Genomic DNA, 25,920 nt, shown 5'->3' on the forward strand with positions numbered 1-25,920 from the left:
TTGATGATGTATTTTCTGTAATTCTTGGTATTGATTACTTGGTCTTGAATAGCAAACACAAATCCTTCTGTTTCGGCATACAAACTTGATTTTTTTAACCAAATTAATGACATCTTCTTGTTGATATGAGTTTCTTCTAAGTCTTTGTAGAATTTTCCATGTAGCTGTTTTTGTTTTAGCCCACTTATTATTTTGTCTATTGTGTTGGGGGTGTGGATTTCTTCGGTGTTCGACAGATTTAAGGGTGTGTGGTTCAAATCTGCCCTTGTGATGGTGCGAAACATTTTATTTCTTTCTGCTCGTTTCAAGAAATACTTCTTCAGATCTGAGATTTGTCTCTAATATAAGTTTTCTAGATTCTGGAAACCCCTTCCTCCATTCTGTCTTGGTAATGAGAATCTTTCAATGGACGATTTTGGATGATGATTTCTATACTGTGTGAAGATTTTCCTTGTTGCGATGTTTAAATTTTCAAGATCAGTTTTGGACCATTTAATGACTCCAAAAGAATATGTTAGCACTGGAACGCAGAATGTATTTACTGCTTTCATTAAATTTTTTCCATTTAACTGTGTCTTCAATATTAATTTTAATCTCGCTAGGTATTGATCTTTCAACTGTGTTTTCGTTGTGGTACGATTGATGCGGGAGGATTGACAGAAACCCAGATATTTGTATGTACCATTTCGTTCTTGGGCTTCGATTATTTCGTTATTCTGGGTTATATGTGGTACTTGGTGTTGGACGCCTTTTCTGATTGCTTGGGTCTTACATTTCTCAATACGAAAACACATACCAATATCACCGGAAAACTGTTCAGTCAGATTTAATAGGTTTGTTAACTGATTTTGTGTACTTGCATATAATTTTATGTCATCCATATACAGCAAGTGACTTATTCTATTTTCTCTTTGTTTGTTAATTCTTATATTGCACCCATAATTGCAGCTGTTCAGAATATCGGAGAGGGGATTTATTGCTAAGCAGAACCATAACGGGCTAAGAGAATCGCCTTGAAAAATTCCTCTTCGGATTATTATTGGATCTGACTGAATTGTTTGATCATTTAAGGTTATTTGGAGGGTGCTCTTCCAAAATTCCATGAAACATTTGAGAAAAGTGCAGATTTTAGTATCAATTTTGTATAATTCCAGAATTTTGCATAGCCAGGAATGAGGGACAGAATCGTAAGCTTTCTTATAATCAATAAAAGCAGTATATATGTTTCGGTTTTCTTTTCTAGCTTGTTCACAGATGATGGAATCTATGATTAATTGCTCTTTGCAACCAAAGGATCCTTTAATACATCCTTTCTGTTCTTCATTAATGATGTCAGAGTTAAAACAGTGTTGATAGATTTTTTGTGTAATGCATGAGGTTAATATTTTATAGATTGTCGCTAAACATGTGATAGGTCTGTATTTTGATGGATTTTTTGTGTCGTTATCTTTACGTTTTAGGTATGTTACACCATGACATAAGAATGTTGGAAAGGAATATGGGTCAAGAAGGAACTGATTTAAGTGATATAGTAAATGAATATGTACACAATTTAATTTTTTTGTCCAAAAATTATGGATTTTGTCTGGTCCTGGTGATTTCCAGTTGTGTGTCTTATTGATGGTATTTATTAATTCGGCAAAGGGGTGATAAAATTTGTATATATCTACTGTAAATTTAAATCGTTACGTGAAACCTGATACATTTTAATTCTCTTCAATACAAATAACGAAACACGTATTAGATTCGACCCCTAAGGGGGTGAAAAGTGGTGTCTAAGTTTGGTCGGCTAAGTTTGTATAGGAACAATATTTCTGCTTTAAATTGAAATTTTTACGTGAACCTTGGTATTAATGTTCTTCAACAAAAGTAATGAAACCCGCCTTTAAGCATTTTCTAAAATTCAACCCCTAAGGGGGTGAAATGTGGAGGCTAAATTTGTATGGGAAAATATTTCTATTGCATATTTAAATTTTTACGTGAAACTTGCTATCAATGCCCTTCGAAACAAATAATGAAACACGTATTTAAACATTTTCCGAGATTCAAGCCCTAAGGGGATAAAAAAGGGTGTGGCTAACTTTGTATGAGAAAAATATTTTTATGGTGATGTTTACTTAAAACTTGGTATTAATGCTTTTCAGCACAAATAATAAAACACATATTTAAGCATTTTTCCAGATTCAACCCCTAAGGGGTTGAAAAGTACTGGCTAACTTTGTTTGGGAAAAATATTTCTAGTTTAAAATTAAATTTCCACGTGAAAGTTGCTATTAGTGCTTTTAAACACAAATAACGAAAAACGTATTTAAGCATTTTCCGAGATTCAACCCGTAAGGGGTGAAAAGCGGTAGCGAAGTTTGTATGCGAAAAATATTTCTACTGTAAATTTTGAGGTGATGTTTATTTAAAACTTGGTATTAATGCTCCTCAACAAAAATAACGAGACACGTATTTAAGCATTTTCGGCGATTCGACCCCAGAGGGGGTGAAAAGTGGTGTCTAACTTTGGGCGGCTAAGTTTGTATAGGAACAATATTTCTACTATAAATTGAAATTTTTACGTGAAACTAGAATGTTCCTACTGTCAATTTTTTTGTACTTATAGCCCATAGATTTTATGATTCTGTTCAGTGTTCTCAAGCTTGCAGTGTATCCTAGTTCATTTTTATATGCTTAAATAGATCTACTAATGTGAAATACTCGTTTTTCTTGTTCTTTCATATATATACCTACTAAAATCCTCTTTAAACTGGAAGTCTATGTAGAAACGACACTTTGGCTTTCTACCGGTTTGAGTATTTTGGAAGGGATAATCGGATCGATGGGGGTGTAAAATAGTTCTAACTTGACTTCTTGAGCACTAATGGATAAAATGAAAGGTGGAGGGTGGAAAGAAATACAGCAAAAATACTTTGTAGTTTATCCTCTAATTGACGATTAGACGCCAAGAGACAAAAATGTCACAATTCCAGATGGTATTTGACTATCGCCATCTTCATTTGACGGGACAACAGTTCTAGTTTGTTCTTTATTAAATTGTCCATTTTAAATTTAAAAATTACTCTTTCAACAATTTTTGATTCTGCGCTTAAAACGTGAAATCTCGTCGCTGCCAACCATATCGAATAAAAAATCCAAACAGAGCAACCTTACTTTTTATGAAGTGGACAGATAGAACTGACATGGTTTATACCGGTCTTGTACATGCTATACACGATGTGTAAAATTCTGTAAAACACTAAAAATATACAACAACATACTTACCTGGAAAAAGGAGGCGAAAGGACGAGGATCCTGACAGGGCAGCGTGGGCTTCAGACGCTTGAGTCCGAACAATGAAGGCGCAAGCGGGCGAAGAAGACAGGTTAGGTAACTAGCAAATTCCAAATTCATTTTTTATTAATTAACCCACGCACGCGTCAGAAGAACAGAACGAACGAATTTTAGTAAGTATTTTAAGGAATAAATATTCGATAGTATAGTCTATTTCAGAACTCCGTTCGCCTAAGCCATAAACCGGGATGATTTTAAATCAACAATTATCTCGCAGTAAGTAAGCTTTTACCGCGCTTCTTTTCTTAAAGAACAAGCTGTCGCCTTCTTTTCGCAGGTAAGCGTTGAATCTAAGGCTGTCTTTGTCTTTCAATATAGGGCAAATGTTAAAAATGTCGAAGCACTGCATTTACATGTACAAGAGAAACTGAAATAGCATTTTTTAAAGGTAACCTAAATCTTTATTATTTAAAATTAATAAACCAAAACGAATCGTTTGCTCCATTGTTGCAGTGATTTTTGAGAATTATCATCTCTCAAGCATTGATTAAATACGTACATGTATTTAATCAATGTCTCAAGTGACCGACAGTTGAAAAACCCTGGAATCTGTCATTGTTTGGGTTAGTTTATGGCTTAGGCGAACAGAGTTCTGGAATACACTATAGACGAGACGACACGATATCCGGCTGGCTAAGCGGTTAAGGCGTCCCGTTATTCATTTAAAGTCAAACTGAAATGCATTGACGTTGGCACCGCAAATCAGCCCCGTAGCTAGGGGGGGGGGGGAGATGGGGCTGAGCCCCCCCTACCAGTAGTGGTTGTCCCCCCCTAGAAGACCTACACATTATAAATTTCAAATTAGTAATCAAATTTCAATATAATGCCGATTGCCAAAGCATATTTGCTAGCCCCACCCGCGCGCCCTTTATTTTCTTACAGGGTGTTATTTGGCTATATCACCCTAACGTTGATGTTGACCATGTAAAAGAACGAACTGTCATGTCACATTTTATTCCATAGCCCACTACTAAACATACAAATTGGTTGTTACCTAGTGTTATTGGCCACTGCACGAATTTTTGGATGCAGCACAGCTGTTTGTGAATCTACATTCTCTCCAGAATAGATCGCCCGGCGCATCCAATGATACATCAAAGATTGGCAAACTTGGTTTTTCTGGTTTTTGAAAAGTACCAATCTGTCGAAGTCCAATTCTTTGGGCTTCGACAAGTTTTTACGAAAATTTAATAGCGTAAAAAATCGCCGTTTACAATTATTTTAATGCTCTTTCAAATATAAAAACTGAGAAAAAATAAAGTAGTTATCTGAGTGTATTATTAAAATATATATACATATTTACATGCAGCCCCCCTGAATAAGTTTTCTAGTTACGGGGCTGCCGCAAATATAGAATTTATAGCTTCACAAATTTTTAATATTTGCTGCGTCATAAATTTCACGATTTAATATTATTTTATCTTATAATTAATTTTGAGCGACGTTGACGCGAGCATGAAGGGGTCTTCCGCCGCATGCTTCACGTCAATTCAGTGAGCATAACAGGCCGCGCTTTTCTTCGATCGCGTATATTATTAATAATAGTTACTTATGTACCAAGAGTATTACGAAGTATTTTATGCCCGAGGGTATAAACTTCAAATAACCTGCAGTATACAAAATTTTGTCTTACCGTGTAGTGATTGACATGTGCAAACCGTTTTCTTTGTACAATCTTTTATTGGTTGCATTTACTCCATGAGAAATCTTTTGTTTCTTCGGATTTAAACAGCGAATTAACTATAAAAATACTTTTGAGCAGTTTTGTTACTTGCTGGTGAGAAATAATTTTTACAGACACATTAAAGCCGGATTTATAGTTTGTCCGTATACGCAAACGGACCCGGATGACGCAACGGAAGAAAGTTCAACATCAGGTTTTGCTAACATGCATTTATAGAAACTCCGCCAGGGCTATGAAAGCATCAGCTGTTCCCATAAGAAATACATGGGGAGCTTACGGAACGACATAAAGAGGTCACTAGCGTCTCTAAAGGTGCTCCGACCTTGAAGAACAGTTTCTTTTTCATTTTAAATTTTAAAGTTTTCGGTGATCGTTTTGCCTGGTTTTGTCAACAAGAAATGTCATATTAATTACGGGATCATATGGGATGTTGAGGTTAAAAACAAACGTAAAATTTATTTTAACAAAGTAATAGATACTTACGATACATGTAAAAAATACTAGAAAATTACAGGCTAAAGAGGTCAACAAACTGCAGGTTAAATTTTAGTGTGTACAAAATTCTAACTCTAATAAAAAGTGAAACAAGGTAATCAAGAGGAAAGTCTTTGCAGGGGTGGTGGAATGTTATTTTTTTATGGTTCGTTTTTTCGTCGCATTTATTCGGATTCTTTCGGCACAATAGCCACCCGTATTGGTCGAATGCACGGTCGGATGTAAGCACCGCAAGAACTTGCGTCAGGTACGGACCTGCTTCCGGATGCGGAGTTACTATAAATACATGTTAGCAAAATTTGACGTTGAACTTTCTTCCGTTGCGTCATCCGGACCCGTTTGCGTATGCGGCATAACTATAAATCCGGCTTTAATGTTGCTTGCTATTAAAGACCAAACTAAAGACCGTGATTTCAGCAACATAAATTAGCGCTGTCGACGTATCTACATATACAACCTGCCATCCAATAAGTAATAGTTGATTTCCAGCCGTTTGCGTTTTCTGTTGACATCACTACGGCGACTACTCTTTATTAATACTGTAGGGTATTATCTACTCAATAACGTAACTCAAATCCAGGCTATTATAGGTCATTAATAAACCGATAAAACAAAATAAAATAAACTTTTCTTACTTGTTTAACCTTAACATTAAAAACTCTGTTAAGAAATAAAGCGATATAAATTTAACGTTACATTTTTTTAATAAAAGGAAGCTACATGGAGGAAAAATACATTCAAAATATATTTTCGATTTGCGGCATCGTAACAATTTGCGGACAAGTAGGAACCTATCAATTTTGGATTAAAATTTGTCATGGAGTTTACCACTATACATCTACACATAAAAAAATTGCTTTTAGTTTACTATCGAATTTACAAAATGAAAAATGGTTTTCGTTTTAAGTGCATAAATATTCCATGTTAGTATTTTACATAAAAATATAGGTGACAAATATACGCTTATATCAACTTAAAAAATATAAACATCTCTTTAAATCCAGGTACCTTATATCGCAGTGCTCCCGGCCAACAGCCTTAGCTTGTAAAGTGAATGACAAGTTATTCATTTGCTTTAAATCATTTGGATTCGGCACAGCATATTTCTAATTTCCTTCTGTCCTTTTTTTTTTATACAGAAAAACTGCATGTTAAGAATAATATTTAAGAAAGTTAATTATAATAAAACATAATATTAAAATAAAGGATCTTAGTCTGAGTTACAAATTTATAATTACTGCAGTTTAATTTCATGTTTTGTGCAAACTGCGAAATACAATTCTTGGTTGCGTTGTAATAACAAAAAATGGTGATAGCTTTTGATTATTATCCGACGTAAAATAACACTTCATGCAAACACTGTTACCTGTACGTTTAAGCGCTGGTTTTAAAAAATCTAAATAGTGGCAATCCAGAAGCACTGAAATATTCTATTCGTTCACGTGATTTTTGCAAATCACTCTGTATTGTCGGTACTGGTTATTACCAAGGCGCGGAATAATATCTCACTCGCTCGATCCAGTGTTGCCGCGTCGATAGTTTGATTACAAATATATTTTTCTTTTGAACTATATCAACATAATATAACATTTCAAGATCACAAATCTGTGGTCCTGTGGTTGAAAAATTAAAAAGAGCACCGAGTATTATTATTTGAAGTAATATAGTAATATAGAAGTAGTTTTTTTACTAGCTGTAAACACTCCTAGAGACGCACTGGCTACGACGTTGTGGACCAGATCAAAGCGTCCCCGCTACTCGCCGTAAAACATACCTTACTTCAACTGGGGGATTGCAGCACTGAAATATAATTCCGCGCACTGGTTATTACACAAAAATAAAATTACATTCATGGAAATGGTATACGAAGTACAAAAATCGTACCTTTCTACAAACAATTAGTTGTTCGTACAATAAAATATGGCCTGGTAAACTCCATTAAAGTAGAGAATTTAAACCACAGAAAACTTTAAACAACCAAATAATTATATTTACTTATAAATAGTTTATGACTAAAGTAAACTAATTATAAATATCACATTTTTTGTTGTTGTACTAAAATAGTAAATACTAATTTTTAAATACGTGGAAGCCTAAAATATTGAACCTAAAATCTCAACTGATTGAATAAAAAAAAAAAAACAATCAATAAAATTAATACAACTTTTCCAATTTTATCAATTTCATCATTCTTCCAATAACCTAAAAGTAACAATACCATCGAAGCTTAACCATATGCACCATAAAACATAAATTCAGAAAATACAATACGGTCTAAGGACAATTATTAAGCATTTCATGCAAATATATCCAGAATTCTTAAAATTCGAAAACAATCACTATAAAATAAACTTATCGTCACAACTCTTTATTCGATATTAAAATATGCTTTCTTGCATTAATACCTGACAACATTACAAATTTGAATTTATTATAATATGTTTAATAATACTAAAATAAACAAGTACAATAACCTTATACATAGGTTAAATAAATCGAATTTCGTACGTCCAGAATCATAAATCATTTAATTTTTAATTACCAAATTTAAATTATTAACTACCGTTTGCATCGCAATTTTAATCACCTGATTAACCACACTATAGAGATCATTCAGTAGGGATAACTCAGTATTTTTAGTGACCCGTTTTCATGGGTGGTCGTTTGTATTGTGACTGTATGAGGACGCGCATTACAAGGTACTTGTCTTTCTTACACATTGGAACCTTGAATTGGGGTACTTTCGTTATCTAGTGACTTCAGTCTGAAATATTTGAAATTTGGTAGTTTAGTTGCATTGGCTGATCTTCCGGTGGAATTATTTCGGTTAAATATAATTTTCACAAAGGAATTCTAAAAAGACATTGTTCATGTTTTGTTGGGACCATGGTTTACTAATTGTTTAAAAAAATAAAATGTATATTAGCGTTTCCTAATAACGTTTTTGTTTTTTTATACGTATTTTTTACATTATTTTGATATTCATTACAAAACTACAAGTATCCTAAGAAAACATGTGTGAATTGTGGGAGTAATAAATGTAAATCTGCAACAAATCATCACGTTTATAGATAAAAGATAGATTTCTTTCTTGTCTTTTTGCGATCACGATATTACGATCTGAGCAAAGTAGTGTGTAGTAAATTGCATACACGAATCAATTTTTAAATTTTCAAATGAAGCGATTGTGATACTTTTTAAATTGGGTGGCAACATCTAGAAATAAGGAGTTTAGGCAGCGACCAGCGATGACGGCTTAAAATTCGGGTCAGAAAGATCAAAGGCGCCGAGACGAGGTGTCCCTACTGAATGATCTCTACACTGTGGATCAACGTTATACATATTTTACTCAATTTGTTTGCAAATCTATTAAATTAAGTAAAACATAACGTTAATCCGGTGATTAAAAATAAGGTGGAAACGGACATAAGATAAATGTTGTTTTTTTTGTTCAAAGATGCTATAGTATACATCATTTAATTCAATCATAAATAATGAAACATCTAGTTATTTAAACCATTTTAAAAAGCTACAGTGCTTGAAATACAACTTTGTGCTTGTTACTTGTAACATTAAAATGTGAATTGTGTGAAGAAGGTGATCGACATTTAAATAACATTTATATTAGTCAAACAAGGATTAACTACATTTCTGAAACATGTTAGATAGTAGCAGTTCGTATAAGAAGTGACCGATTTTTATCGTAACTTTAATACCTAATGGTACTTCCATTTATGGTACAACAGTTGATTCAAGTGCACGGTTAACTACAATAAAGAAAAAACGTAAATGACTGAGTATCTACAACTTGCATGATCATTTTAAAGGCGTATTAGAGTCAAGATTTAGATAAACTGTTGTCAATTAAAATATTTAGATATTAATTCACAATTAACGAAGGTAGTTACGCACTTGATGTGTTGGGCAGTGTGCATGCGGTATATAGATGTTAGGCAATATTTTATATACACATACATACTTCTTCATCTCTTTCTCACTATGCTTAAACACACTAGATGATGACACATACAATGATATTTCGAATAAAATTCTCAAATACCAATATAAATTAGTCAGAATTATGAAATGAAAAAAAAATTAATACCTATACAAAATATTGTCTAAAATAAAACTAAATTTAAAAACAAGTAATAATAAAGATGGTCACCATCACAAAGTAATTAATTCAATGGAATAAACAATACTGTAAGCAGTACTAGGTACAATATAACTCCTACTTTTATGTTAGAAATTGTTATTCAGGCCAACACTCTCCAAAAAAACAAGCAAAAGGCACATCGACCAGATTCGAAGAAAATGTATAAATCCATAACATCAACTATTCCAAAAATATGGATCATGGACATTACCAAATTACGAAAATAGAAATTATCACCAAACACATTTGGTTTTAATCAATGTACAGTATGCCCATAGAATTTGACAAAATTGCTCAAACAGGTCAATTTATTTTTTATGGAATGTACATTTAAGAATAAAGCTGATTTTTTTAATGATGTTATGAAAGGTTTGAATGAGGTAAGTATTACGTTTTCTAAAGACAACTGCATTTGATTCTGAGACTGTCAGTTTTATAAAGTTTTAAATGTTAAATATAAAGTAAATGTTATTAAAAATAAGTAAAACAAGAAGAGGAGGAAATAAACACAAAGAATTTTTTTCAAAATTTCAAATATGTTGCTGACATGTACTCCTTGAGAAAATAATTTAGGTTGTGGGAGTAGTTTTATAAAATTCAATTAACGTTCGATTTTTTTCATAAAATGATTTCGAAATGTTTACATTTTTCCTGCATATACAGGGGTTTTCTTTTATTTGATAAAACCATTTTAAGAGATCTATGTGATCTAAAAATCAAAAGCAACCAATATTTTAAAATCAATACTTAAAAAGTTATTCAATAAAATAGACGAAAAATGCATAGTTATTGATGACAATCTGGTAGCTTGAAAAACTGACACTTATGTTATTTATTCATATAAGTGATCTTGTAAAACGATACAAATTTGCTCAAAGAACTATATGTTTATCCATCAAGAATTCTTAATACTACTCAATTCTCTGTAACTTTTTAAAATATGTACTTTTCGGCCTCTTCCAATCTATTTAATATATTGTTATGAATAGACTGTATACAGCAGTTTTGCTACATATTTTTGTAATTTAGCACTGGATGGATTAATATAATAAATACACAAACAAGTGTTTTTTACAAAGTAAAAAAAGGTAAACACGTACAAAAAAAGATAAATAAGTAAATAAAATATGTTACATTTTATGGCACAGAAATTTCAAGGGAAATTTCTACCCCATTGAAATGTGAATTTTTAACTTGTGGTGACCAACTTTTAATATGGGAACAATCATAATTTTAAATATACGTTTGGCATAAAGCACTTGTCGCAGATAATAAATTAGTAAATCTAATATTTTCTAATTTTATTACAAGATTCTTCTTTGGTGCGGTGTCATTAGCAATATGAGCCATAACAACTTTTTTTTTCAAAGATTCACATGACCGATAAAAAATATTATATGACTAGCTATACAACTAAATATTATCTTTCTGTTAAAGCAACGCCATACCTGTAAACCACCAGATCTTTATTTTTGAAATCTAGATAAGCTGTCATATGAAATGCCATATTTGTTAGTACGACTGTATATTCTGCCAAGGCAAAACCCGAATATACTGAAATTATATTAATTCATGATACATTGATACTTATTAAAAAATCTACATTCATACAATTTTATGTCTATTGCTTTTCTTAACCATATGTATACGCATGTATTATGTTCAATTAAATATCAGGTGAGCAACATATTTCATACTTGCAGTTAGGAGTGTTTTAGAAAACATGTCAGTGCTTTCTATCTTAACCTATTTCTCTCTAGCTGTCAAAATTTTGAATGTGAACCACGGTTGTAAAATACACAGGTTTATACACTAGCGCCTTGGGATGGCAACATCTCATGTCGATCCCTATATCCATGGAAAGTACGCGTACATTTAGCGCCTCTACCGTGTAGTGCTGAAATCATTCTAGTTACTTTATGAATTTTCGTTTACACTGCTTTGTAAATGGCAATTAACACTACTAATTTTTAAAAAATGATATTTGATCAGAGTCGATAAGTACGATTTCATTTATTAATTATTATATGGGTTATAAACAGATGTCCATTGTATCTGTAGTCCCTTGGTCGGCAATCAGCGTCGGGATACATGGATATATGCTAGTGTGTCAAGCTAGCTATTCTACAACCGTGATGTAAACTTTGACAATTCCATGACTTTTTACATAATCGTATCCATTAAGCAGAGACTGAAAGCTTTGCTACCAGAATCGATCTACCTTGCTCACCCCATACAAAATAATAGACATTCAAAAACCACGTAGGTTAAGAGTCATAGATAGGAAGCCGTCGTTTCCATGGTTACACCTATCAAATTGAATTATAGCATATTTTTTAAATGAGTGAACAAATTGTTAACATGAAAATGTGTATTATGAATTGCCGAATTTATTTTAATAATGTTAATACATAAAAATTTGTGTTTCCATTTTTCTGGCAGCAACTGTACAATGTAACGCTAGTTTCAAAGCGATGCTATAGTACCGGTACTATAGTCTATTTTTTAAGGAAATATTTATTCAACCTAAAATAGTCAAAATAACAAATTTCATGTGTTAAACAATTTTGAATCAATGTATGTTTTGCAAAAAAAAAAAAATAATAATAATAATAAACCTCGACATTGACATTTTTCCCAAAACGTTGTTTTCTTAAAATCACATTATTGTTAACCTCAAATTTTGTTAAATTTATTTTAACATGTAATCTTGGTTACACATTTTATTCGAAGTGAAAATATAATCGCCCTTAAAAAATGAACTATAACAACGAGAAGGTAATGATATATATTTAGCCTGGGCCACTTCTCATAAACAAATATGACAACGGTTGCCATGACACAAACTAGGATGTTTAACATATAAATACACCAAGTTTGATCGCAAAAGTTTGTCGGTTTTCACTCACGGTTTTTTTAAATATGTCAGGCAAAATTGCAATTTTGATAGAATTGAGTACAGATCTGTGATAAGGTACCTTTTTATTTCCCGAGCGACTAGCTACTTTCATGCTTCTCGAAGTTTCATGATCTCGCAAGTACGAAAAAATTAGTCTCCTGTTTATGTCTGTAAAAAGTAAAACGCTGGCCAAATTGATCTAGTTATCCCCAGCAACAATGGGCTGACGTTTGCTCCAAAATTTATAATAATAAATGTAATTTAAATTTTATAAAATAAGATACCCCTGCATTTGTGGTTTATGAATGCGTGTTGATTTTTTACACTGCAGTGATATATATTTTTTTTAATCCGAAAATGTGCAAAATAAAGTACGTTTTCGGTTGCAGTACTTTGATGTGGTTATGCAACGTTTATTGTTATACTTTTATCCAAAAAGAACTAAAAAATATATATTTTAATAGAAAATGATAAAAATGCAATAATTAAACAAAACTGAAAAAAAAAATTAAGTTTCCAAAAAAGCAAAATCAACGATCATTGACACACTTTAAGGACGTTAATAACGGGTATTTCCCCCATGAACCTGCAAAAACTACCCCCATTCACCAGGGCATCCCATGAAACAAATTGTTTATTTATTCTTGTTGGATATTATTTCATTCCTTTAACAGCATAATTCTGAAGCTCATCTAAAGTTTGGGGTGCAGGTATGCTCAATTAATATACTGGTCAAGAAACAACACAAATAAGCGTAGTAAAAACGTCGATCCACTGCACTCAGAAAAATATTAGCTGGTCCGTTTTTCAAGCCGGTAAGTGCATATATCTATTATACTACTTAAAGCGATTGTCATAAAAAAATTAAATTGTATAAAAATATAGAGCTTTTCAAAGAGGATTTATTTACCATAATTAGGCCAAATCACGTAGATGGTTAAACGCTAACAAAAAGTTGGCTAATCAACCTCGTCAACAATTTGATTACGTCATTTCAAAGAATTTAAATGTTATACAACAATATACTCCAATACATATTTGTAGTGTACGAATCCGCTTTGAGTTTTTTCCCTAAACGTACAAATATTCACAAAAAAATAACACTGTATAATAACAGTTTATCACTAGCGGCTCAGTAGGTTCGCCTCGACACATGAACCAGCGGTCGCACAATGCTTTCAATCGAAACTTGTTTAAATTTTTTTTTAAATCACGAGAGGTCTTTGTACAAGTGATATCACTGCAAAATTTGAAAAAAAGTTCGACGTGTAGTTTCTAGGATAAATTCCAACATTTATGCACAAATATTATATTTTCCAGGAAATAAAAGAATGGTCTAAAGTTATTGAGACATAACTTTCCTTGCACAGGCGAACAAATAGTTTCTTTGAAAAATTATAAAATTTAATTTTCTTTATAACCCCTATAATTATATATCAATCAATTTTTTGTAGGGGGATAAACATACATTATAATTAGGCTTCGGATCTTAGGTTTTTTGCCTTTTTATATCTACTTCAGGCATTGCACCGAAATTTATATATTTATCCGAATTTAAAAAAGTCTGTTTATTTAACGCCCATTTATTACTACCTAAAATACCTAATTTGCCGTTAGGGACCTAAAGTGTTAATTAAACGACCTAATTGTAAATTTTAAAAGACTTAAAATAGGATTCCACGACCAACGAAGCGGACGTGCTTGCACAATAGAGATTTTCCGTGAATTCATTGTTTTGGCTGGCAGATTGTTTTAAAAATGGGTTGTAAACAACGCCCTTGAGTTTAATAGTACGCGTTGGCGTCGCCAACTGACAACGCTGGCCTGCATTTCATTTAGATTGTAGCCGAAAGGAGGTGAATCTCTGAAACAGCATTTTCTTTTAGAAGTTTATTGTTAGTGATACTGAGTGTCTTTGCATGTTAGTGAGTGTGCTGGGGCCGGTTTTGATTTTTGTGCATACAGTAAAGAATCCTCAAAATGCCTAAGGTAAAATCATCCATGAAAGATAAAATCAAATTATGGTTAGGGAATAATTTGGACACTGATCTTCAATTTCCTTCTTCAACCAAAGACAATACGTTATTCTACAAAGTGTGTGGAAAAGTTGTAAGTAAACATTTAAAATACTGAAGCTTGAATTGTGTTCACATTTTTGTTTCCTAGTTTAAGTGCGAAAAAAAAACACACTTTGAACAACACTGCAGTGGCGATGCACATAAAATGGACGAGAATAAATCCAGTAAACAGACTTTATTAAACATTAGTTCCGACAATGATTTTACGCAAATTTGCACCGATTTATGTAGGGCATTTACCGCAGCAAATATTCCATGGAATAAAGTTAATTGTCCTGAGTTTACAAATGTTATGCATAAATATACAGGAAGGCATTTACCCCCAGAAAGCACTCTGAGAAAAAATTATTTACCAAAAGATTACGATATGGTGAGCACTAGAATTTTTATTTAAAAATTTTTAAATATATTGAAATTATATTGATTATATTATATAATAAAGTTAATTGTCCTGAGTTTACAAATTTTATGCATAAATATGCAGGAAGGCATTTACCCTCAGAAAGCGCTCTGAGAAAAAAATATTTACCAAAAGATTACGATATGGTGAGCACTAGAATTTTTATTTAAAAACTTTTTAACATAAATTTTATAATTTACAGGTAATTAAAGAAATTAGAAATTCTATTGGCAATAATAATATGTGGATTAGCGTCGATGAGACGACGGAAAAATTAGGAAGATACATAGCCCAATTAGTAATTGGAAAGTTATCTTCTGAAGAAGCTGGCCGTCCATTTCTACTAGCTTTGAAGCAGTTTGATAAAACTAATAGCAACACAACTTCGAGATTTATAAACGAATCATTGGGTGTGCTATTGATAATTTTAAGCATTGAAATTATTATAATTTATTTAATTATTAATTTGCAGCTTTATTGTGGCCAAAAGGAACTGAACACAAAAAAGGTTAAATGGTTTGTATCAGATAGTGCTTCATACATGATCAAAACTGGTACTAATTTGAAGGTGTTTTATGAAAATATAAGACACGTAACATGTATGGCACATGGGTTACATTTAGTGTCTGAAACAATTAGACTGAATTATCCAGATGTCAATGAGATAATTAGTAGAGATGTACCGACTGCAGTCGGCCGACTAGTCGGCTTTGTCAAAATCGGTTAAAATTAGTTTAATCGACCGAAAATTGGTGTCAAAGTGTAGATAATCTTCCGCTAGTTACGATTCTGAAATCGCCGTCACGATATATGGTCCAATAAACACGCAGAGCGAATTCAAAATTTCCAAAAATTTTCCAAAAAAGTGGTTAAAATTGGTTAAGTATTGTATAAACTGCCCTAAATTGTGTTATTCTTTATTTTTGTACTGAGTTACTACAAAAAATTAAATGTTAAAATTATCCAAAAAAATTTAACACATTTTTTGGAAAAAAAAGAAACTTTAGTTATTCCTTTTATTAAAATAAAACAAGTTTTTAAGGTAGTCAGAGAAATAGAAAAAAAAAAACCCACTGTCTGTTGCATTTATAAACAGTCGGCCGACTGTAGTCTGTACATCTCTAATAATTAGCAATGTTAAGAAAATCTTTTTAAAAGCACCAATAAGAGTTTTATAAAAACAGTTTACCAAATACATCTCTCCCACTTGAACCTGTATTAACCAGGTGGGGCACTTGGTTTCAAACAGCATTGTTTTATGCAGAACACTTTGATGTTTTAAAACAAGTTAGTAAATATATAATGGTTTTTTACTATCCTTCTTATACTGAATATTTTTAGGCTGTAATGTCATTTGAAGCCACAGATGCACAAAGCATTAAAAAAGCTCAAGAATTCCTGAATAAAGCAAACGTTAAAAATGAACTCTTGAACATTAAAACTCACTTTAAAATTATTGCTGATGCAATAGAACAATTAGAATCTATAGGTTTAAAATTAAACCAAAGTATGGAAATTGTGGAAAAAGTGTATACATCTTTAAAAAACACACCAGGAAAGGTGGGGGAAATGGCGTTCCAAAAATTATGTTCTCTATTAAAAAAGAATCCAGGATACGATTTTTTATATTCCGTAAATAACGTAATTCGCGGTAATGGAAATGCTACCAACAATATATACATAAATGAAAACGTAAATTGTTCAATATTTAATTTTGCACCCATCACTTCTTGTGATGTGGAACGCACGTTTTCAAGTGTTTTAAGCGATCAAAGGTGTAAATTTACAATCGAAAATTTAGAGAAATATATAGTTTGCTTTTGTAACTCATTTTAAATACCTGAATTAATATTTTATTTTTTGTTAAATGCGATTTGCTTTAATTTGATCGCCATTTTTTGCGATAACTTAGAATTTAGTGGACGTAACTATAGATCGTTTGTTTATTTAATCATTTTTTTGTTTGTTATACAAAATATTTGTTTCTATGTTTTGTTTAATGTTTTGTTTTTTTAAATATATATATTTTTGATGTATGCTTTTTCGTTGAGCAAATATTTTTTCCTGCAGGTTTTTCAACTTAAACTAAGATTTTTATAACCTAATTCGTCAATTTTGGAACCTAAAAATGTCTCCTTTTATTCATTTTTTAACGACCTAAAATCCGAAGCCTAATTATAATTAACGATTTACTATGCCTACGACAACCTTACAACGTTTGCAAGATTTCAGAGCACTCGGTTTTGCAGTTTTAAAGTCAGATTGCAAAATGTTGTTATAAAATAGTTTTTTTCTTTCCCCAAAAATCTGGTTGTGTAGAGAAAAGATCAAGAAGCACACCTGTAGCAATATGTTAATATCTACACGATATTCCTAACATACATCTAAAATTTGACAAAAATCGCTGCGGCAGAACAGATGGAAACAAGAGATCTATTGTCTCGTACCTTAGGGGTCATGAAATGTCCAGAAAACATGAAAGTGGCCATTCGTCCGATGGACTTATTACAATACTTCCTTGGCTTAAACACATGAAGTAAAAATTTTAAAATAATGAATTTAGTAGTTCCAGTTATGTATTCACGAAATTTCCGAAAGAAAACTGTTCCTTCGGTCTTTAAGATTAAATTAACTAAATTTGTAAATCTTTGGAATGACAAATTTGTATAACTCAACGAATGAATACCATAGAAAAACAAAAAAGGAAAAATGTTACAAATAATTCAAAATCAATAGACATAAAACTGTATGAATTTGAATTAATAAATTGTACTTACCATAAGGCTCACAATACGAATTGTGTCGTAAAAAGCAGTAAGTTGCTATTAAAATTGATGATATGTTCGTGATGAGAAGTCTTTTTTTCCATTTCAAACTTTCTTTATGACGTTTTTTGCATCGTCTTTGTAGAATATAAATTAAGATCATGTAAAATTCTGACATCAATATGAAGGTAATAAAGGCTTTTTCATGAACAGCTGAAAAAGAATGTAAAAAATAGGTGTCACCTTAAGGAACAAAGCGAATTATTATTAAAACAAAAGTGTAAAAATAAACTGCACAAAAGCGAACCCAAGAAAGAAGTCAACACTGTAAAGTTTTTGTGAACTCCGTATTGTAATTATGGTTTTAGATGCAACTACCTCTTTCCTGTATATTTTATCCAGCAAAACGACATATACCGTTTTTCTACTACCAAATACAAAATTCACTTTAATAATATAATCAGTCACCGATGGGCAGATAACTGTAAAATTACGTTGCATACTTACTGGAAAATAATTTTCAAAATAAGGAGAAGGTTATTTACGAGAAGTTCCTCGCCTAAAATATTTAAAACGCAATCAATAATACAACTGCACAGCAGTTTTACACGCGTTTTACGCGTCACAAATTATTCCAAAAATTACTGTGTACCAAAATTAATGTTAGAGATTTTTCAGTCTGTATTTTGATGGTAACGTACGTTTGTTTACGTTCAAAATGTAGACAAATGGTCATGTTTTGAAGGTCTGCATAATTTCTTGCCCACTTACTATCAAAATATTGAATATTTTTGAACTAATTCTGTGATGTATAAAACGGCTCTCATTATAATTTTTAAAAGTAAAACATTGTCAACTCTTTGTTTTTGGTAATTTGGAAATAAAGATGAATTTTAGGTTAAAAAAGCAAAACCAAATAAACTAAAAAAAAAAAACAGGTTGGCAGGATGTTCTCGATGCAAACGGGAACCAGTAGCCATATTTTTGTGCACTCACCATATATCAAAATCATATTAGTCTTTTCATCGTTTGTACATATTTCTATCATTTTGCGCCGAAATGTCAATTTTAACATGGTAGTATTTGACACAACGTCAGTGTCGTTGCAACAACTTTTTTAAAAAGCGGTGTGAAATATCAAAGATGGTTCTAAAATTATTGTACTCATTTCTGGTTGCGTTTTGAATTTTTTGTACGCGGAGCTTCTCGTGAATAACCTGTAATTTTTTTTTATTTTCGCAATAATTAAAATTCTTAATAAATACTGTAAAAAAACACGTTTTTTCTGTGAGTACTTAATGTGATGTTATACCAGGGCTGGCTAATCTGTTAAACAGTTGCTGAAATTAATACATTTAACTCAGAACTGGAATTACACTTTTCATTAAGTAACAGTAAATTTTGACAAAAAAAATAGACTGCAGAGATATTAAAAATCTTCACACGTATCTCTATTATTTTTTTGAAGTTAAAATCCTTGGAGTTTATGTTGGTTTAATATTACAGTGTGGACTTCTGTACAATTGACTTTTTAACACACAGTTAGCTCCAGTAAACAGATTTGTCATTTTGAGTAAAAGAATATCAATACAGATGAACAAAAATGGTCCACTAGTCGCCAATATCGTCAAAATCAGCGGTTTACGTCATCCTTCATTGTGCATAGTAGACAATAAAAAAGACAGTTTCTACTTCCGCGCCAACTAGAGACTGATTTTTGTTAATCGTATTTTATTTTTGGAATAAACTCGCACAAACTATAAAACAATAATAATCTGCGAAAAAAATCTAAATCTTACTTAACGTCTGATCCATTTATTTTATTTATATTATTATTTGTTTCAAATGTTTTAATAAATTTCCTGTACGTACTAGGTATATTTTTCTATAAGATCAACAAACACGTACATTTTAAAAGTCTTTGATGTAGTAATTAGTAGCAGTAATAGTTCACAAAAATATAGAGTTGAATGAAGTCACCTCATTATAATAAATCTTGAATGTTTAGCTGTAGCTTCATGTATGTTTCAAACTGTTTCCTTTAATACGGTGCCAATGAACCTGCACTGACGAATGCAATAAACTTACGATAATGTTGTGATGATGTCCAAAAGGATAATATAATCAGAGCAATGTTTTCAATAACATTAAGAACACATGCTACAGTTCCCATCCATTGGTCATGTTGGTACAAAACACTTTGGTGGTGTTGTAAGTAAACAAAGGCAATGGAGAATCTTGGCACTGCATGTAAAACAATGGCCACTTGCCAGACTTGTCGTTGCGGTGAAAAATTTCCAATAGCGGCGGAGATGGACGGTAAAATATTAAATACTTGACAATGGGTGTATGTTGCATTTTCAAAATGAAACACCACGGAATAGACGATACAGAATAAAAACGCGAACAAAGGTAAACCAACAGTAATTATTGAGAATTTTTCAAAAGGTAAACGTAAGACCGTGGAGGTCTCATAATCACTGTATAACAACGCATACCGAGCTTCATTAGGCATTATTCGTCACACGTTCAACTCAAACTTAATTTAAAAATCACTTTCATTAGTACATTTTAGGTTATAACAGCTGTTTGGTTTGTTGATTGTTGATGAGCATTCATACTAGTCACGAAGAGTGACGAATACAAACGAACAGAGGAATCATGCGCTGGCTGGGTCTGGTCCCTAGTGTTGACCACGTGTTGACGTTGCCAGCTGTGGTTGACAGCGCGGGGGCAACACCATTGCAAAACATCACCACAGTAGACATCACTTCGTACTTCGAAATATTTGGAATAATCTCAATGTGAGTACCTTTTACTTTAAAATAACCTGGAGGAAATGGAAACCCTTGAATGGATCTAGTAAAGTCGGGACCATTAGTATAAAACCACTCCCTAGTGTAAGTTTTCAAAATTTGTTGAGTGTAAGTTGAATTAATGGGTTTTGGTGAGATTTTTGGGGGAAATCTTCTGTTAGGTTATGATGCTGTCAATAATTTGTCAAATAGGGACTTGTAAAACAGCAAAATGATAAAGAGTATCCAAATATCTGTTGATCAGCACAGGTGGTTACCACTTACGCAGATACAAAATTACCGAAGACTTCTGTATAAAAACAAGTCAAAAAGTTGAATAAATTAACGTATGTAAGTATGCCAAGAACTTTGAGAAACATATCCAAATCCAATTTCTACGATATTCATGTTGAGTTAGCAGTGACTGGAAAATACTTGTAGGTAAATTATAGGCCAAGGTAGTGAAGTAAACAGTATATATGTCTCTTATCTATGCTGAAGATAATCATTAGATAGACTGAACGCAGATTAGAGCACGAGACGTGAAGCGTCAAGGATTATTGTAAGCGTGAGGTCTATATATCTTCACTACCGTGGCGTAGGTATATGCTATTTTTTTTCACTAGTAGCGCACTACAAAACACATTTGAAAAATTTTCGATTTATTAAAAGGAACATAACATCACTAACATCACCTAACTAGGTTTTGATGTTTTCCGTCATTATTTTTCGACGTTTGAAAAGTTTTGGTTTCATGTTGGTTTGTAGATGATGAGGTTTGTAAATTCAAATTGTCAATTAATTTGTTATTTTTTTAGGAAATATATCAAGCTGTGAACTATGTACCCCTCTAGAGATACTGTTCCTCGTGAAAATGATTTAAAAAATCTGGTAATAATCGCCAATTTTCGTTTGTTAAGGCGTTACATAACCTCAATCTTTATTATAGACCGTTAAAATAGAATGGTTATTGACCCTCGGTGAACATTAACTTCACTTCCATTAGCCAAATTTAATTACCATTATGGAGAAAAATGAATTTATTACTCACAGACAAAGCATGATAGTGGTGCATCTCTACGCTACTAGTGAAAAAAATTAATTATACGCTTGTAGGTGCGTAGGTATTTCGATTCAGGTCAGACAACAAACAATACTCAATTCCCACCATATATCAAATAAAGGAAATTATCTTGTATGTATATCCTGCCACGCTGACTGTTTAAATTTAAGATGGTTTTCTTTACTTGATGAAAAAAGTGTTCGAGTGACAAAACGTGGCAAACCAATTTTTCTGTACTTTTTGTACTTATGGATTTTCCAAATGGTAAAATTTTATACACATCTGATAACTAGTCATCATTAGTTTTTTTTCAGTCTCTCAAAAGTTTGAATCCTTCGAAAAAGAGCATTAAAAATGCTTGCAGTTAAATATTTATTTGCAAACACAACTGCTAAATTTGTTTACAATTACTAAAAAATGTTTCGACTTCAAATAGGACAGCTACATGGAAAAGAAGACAGTGAAACTCATACATAGAAAAATGCCCCATGGAAACTAAAATTCAAAATTTGTAGTACACACTTGAATATAGCTGTGGTTAAATCAAAAACTTTGTTTCAGAGGACAGGTGTGTGTAAGACATCTTTCTTTGAATTGCTTAATTGTGCTTCATAGTATATGATTTGTACAGCAAAAGGTTTTTATTACAAAATCTCTAACACACGAAACAGCAATACAGTTTTATGAGGGAAAAATACAAAATTGTGAGTAGTTTTGAGAGTCAAGGCTCTATTTACATTATGCATTTTAGGCAGATGCTTATAATAAAATAAGTGACTTCATAACTTCCACTTGACAGTAGAATTAGAACAGATCCAATATAATACAATGCAAACATAAGATGTGCATGTCCATGCAAATGAACATTTAAAAACAAATTGAAAGAGAAATAATAAGAAAGGTGGACTCATAACTTAAGAGCAGCGTTTGAACAAATTTAATATTATCACAATGAACTTAATAGGTACTGTGTATATTTTATGCAGATAAGAATACAAAAGACAGAAATGAGATGGGTGAACTTATAACTACACCAGTGTTATTGGAACAAATTTATTATAGCAATATGATAAAAACCTACTGTGGGATATTCATGCAGAGAAACAAGAAAGGACTAGTGAAATCTAATTTATCATTCTCAGTGATTACTTTAAAACGTAAAAAAAACAATACAATACAGTGCAATTGTATAGAGATTAATAAATTTCCCGTTCTATGTAGATTACCAAAACAGTTAATCAACAAATTCTACTGTAAGAAGCTCCACATCACTCTGATTTTCAGATTCTGTTGTTTCTAACAAACAAATCTTTTGCTCATCCTTGCATACTATTTTTCTTTCATCTTCTTCTTCACTACATTCAAGCAGATTCTCATCCTCCAAGGAAATATCGTCTGCAGATTCTGATCTAAAGCTTATAATTGATTCATCATCAGAATCTGCGAGTGATATAATTATCGGTGGTATATCTTGCACGCCTTCATTCCCCATCAATCGCACCCAGTCTTCTTTCATTATTTGTTCACAATGTTTAACACTATTTAGCCACATTTCGGGAGTATATTTAGACAGTGCTTTTTTCCATAAATTAGCAACTTTTAATTTTCCTGAAGGCTGTTCAAGAATATGCTTGTTGTAATATTGTTTACAAAAACCCCATACCATTTCAATGGGGTTGTACTGACAATGGTATGGGGGAAGTCGTAATACTTGTATGCCATTTTTGGATAGCAACTCGTCAATTAAGTACTTTTTTCGGGAAAGAATATTAGGTTTTATTATTTCATACAATTGCTTTTTCGTTAAATTACTATCAAAGGGAATTTCGTTTTGATGCAACCAAAGTTGTAATTTTGACTTTTGCCAAGAAAAATTGGGGAGCTGTTCAGCATGGACTGAATGATACGGCGCGTTATCCATAATAACAACCACTTTGCCGCTCATCTGTTTGACATTTGGAATTAGTTGTTGCTCAGTCCATTGCTTAAACAGGTCCCCAGTCATCGTCTTGTGATAATCTCTGCTATCTACTTTGCTATCCAAAAATAAATCGCATCCTTCGAGAAAACCAAAATTTGCCCCCGGCGTGAAGTATTGTGAATCGCTTTCCTTCATTCATGCAAACTTTCTCTGGCATACCCCTTCTATCACCTTCAAACACCCACCTTCTTACAGCAGAACCATGTTCATAGATCCACGTTTCATCGAGAAAAACGAACGTTACATTCTGATCTACCAGTTGCAAATATTGCCTTAAAAATTTAATTTTTTGGGATTGAAGTCTAGGTCCCTCAATTAAAATTTTTCGGTTATTCACTTTCTTGTACCTGTACCCCATTGATTTTAAAATGCGTTTCAGTGTTGTTAAACTCGCTGTGTATTCTAATTCAGTTCTTGCAAATTGAAATAAATCCCTTGCGGTGAAATATTCATTCTTTTTATTTCTTTGGTAGATATGTAGGCTCAATTCTTCTTTAAATAGGAAATCAGTGTGAAATCGACATCTTGGTTTTCTGCCCGTTTGGGGATCAAGAATAGGAACGCCGGCATTATTTTGGGAAATTATGGTTCGGATCTGACTTCTTGAGCACTATAAAGGATAAGGAAATAATGAGAAATTAACGGTTGTGATTGGCGGGTACATAGGACAGAATATCTGAAAGCCGCTGCTTATTCAAAAGGAGTACTGTACCGAAAATATGGTTGCGACTTTCTCTTCCAATTGTCGAATTGACAAAGTGGGACCGAGATCGCCAATTTCTCGGTAACATTTTACCACAGCAGTCTTCATTTTTTGCGACAGCAAAGTTCTTTTATGTCGGGAAGGCATAATATAGCTCTAAAAAAGCACGACTCGAACTTTTCGAAAATTATTGTTGCGCCTGTCAACTAGCTGTTAACGCGAAGCGTCATGCGCGCTGTCGTTACAAACCGCATTGATCATAAAATACTAAACGGCAGTGCTGCCAACTTTACTTTTTATCCGATGGTTTTATAGTAACGGTCCCGACTGTACTCCCATTTGACGTCTAGAAGTATTATGGTGGAAGGTTTGTATTTTTGTTAATTTTTTGTTTATAACAAAATTGTTTTTTTATTTTATTGTTAATTTTTGAATTGTATATATAGTCTTTTAATGTTTAATATACTTCGTTTGTAAAATTTTATGAATTTTATTTCTTTCCATTAATAAAACAAATAAGTAGTGGTAGGCAACCGGTATGACACGATGCTGGAGTATGCAACTGGCAATACACGTAGCATGCATTTATTTGAATTTCCCACACTTTTACATCGCAACATGACGGTCGAGAAATGTCACTGCTGCTGCCAATGAAATACATGGAGCCTGCGCTTGTTCTATAGTGACTGTTCTGTGGTTGACAGTTAAGTCAGGGCTATGAAAGTGTCAGTTGTTCCCATAAGAAATACATGGGGAACTTACGGAACGACATAAACAGGTCACTAGCGTCTCTAAAGGTGCTCCGACCTTGAAGAACATAGTTTCTTTTTCATTTTAAGGTTTTCGGTGATCGTTTTGTCTGGTTTTGTCAACAAGAAATGTCATATTAATTACGGGATCATACGGGATGTTGGATTATGGGGTTAAAACATGGACCTACTATTATTGGACTGCTCGTGCCCGCTCTAAACTGTTGTCAACATGATCAGGCAACACACAATACCCATTCGGGGCAACAGCATCATTGGTGTAAATTGGCGCGAACCCCATTATGGCAAAAAACTGGGGCACTTCGTTCATTTTGGACTGTTTTCTATAAAATATTAAATTTTTAGTTAAATTGTTATGTGTAAATGACATTTTATCCACTGTGGTGAAGCCTTGTGTGGCATTTAACTGCCAACAAAGATACGGACAAGATCCCACGGTTTCATTTCACAGGTTTAGTAATTACTAATTATTACAACTAATTACATTATTTTTACTTCCTTAGCAAAGCTAAGGGAACTGTTGTAATAGGGCAGTTTTACTGTTACTACATATAAAATTACTGTTGTTCAAATTTTACTTTTTCTATTTCAAAACATAAAATTATACTCATCCTAATCGCTACCTACGGCCGAGAATAACTGATCCTGCTTAATTCATGATATAAGTAAATTTACTTGTATTATGGTTTAATTTAAGAATTAAGACATTAATTTAAAAAATATATTTTGCGAATTAAACGATCACATCGTAAATCAGGATCCATTAAATAATCACCATATTCAACTAAATTA

At 32.4% G+C, this 25,920-nt stretch overlaps 1 protein-coding gene and 1 long non-coding RNA gene across 5 annotated transcripts; one reads left to right on the forward strand and one right to left on the reverse strand.

Annotated features, from left to right (window-relative positions):
• Positions 1-6,196: 6,196 nt before the first annotated feature.
• On the reverse strand, positions 6,197-20,474 carry LOC135137769 (post-GPI attachment to proteins factor 2-like). Of its 2 annotated transcripts, none has more exons than XM_064067505.1 (3): positions 19,905-20,474; positions 17,829-18,029; positions 6,197-9,282 (listed from the first exon to the last, which is right to left on the reverse strand). In XM_064067505.1, the coding sequence occupies exons 1-3, from the start codon at positions 20,329-20,331 to the stop codon at positions 9,248-9,250; spliced, it is 663 nt and encodes a 220-aa protein (XP_063923575.1). In that variant the 5' UTR covers positions 20,332-20,474; the 3' UTR covers positions 6,197-9,247. The 2 variants fall into 2 exon arrangements, with proteins under 2 accessions (XP_063923575.1, XP_063923574.1); XM_064067504.1 differs by having other exon boundaries at positions 6,197-11,228; positions 19,905-20,470.
• Positions 19,996-24,837, forward strand: LOC135137770 (uncharacterized). Of its 3 annotated transcripts, XR_010281937.1 has the most exons (7): positions 19,997-20,228; positions 20,392-20,962; positions 21,053-21,371; positions 21,430-21,502; positions 21,561-21,938; positions 21,989-22,378; positions 22,426-24,837. It is a non-coding gene; the product is annotated as an uncharacterized LOC135137770 (long non-coding RNA). The 3 variants fall into 3 exon arrangements; XR_010281936.1 differs by having other exon boundaries at positions 19,996-20,228; positions 20,392-21,371; XR_010281938.1 differs by lacking the exon at positions 21,053-21,371 and having other exon boundaries at positions 19,996-20,228.
• Positions 24,838-25,920: the final 1,083 nt, after the last annotated feature.

This window comes from Zophobas morio, unplaced genomic scaffold, assembly GCF_036711695.1.
Source record: "Zophobas morio isolate AGI-343-1 ecotype UQ-CSIRO unplaced genomic scaffold, CSIRO_AGI_Zmor_V1 ptg000029l, whole genome shotgun sequence".
NCBI classification, from domain to species: Eukaryota; Metazoa; Arthropoda; class Insecta; order Coleoptera; family Tenebrionidae; genus Zophobas; species Zophobas morio.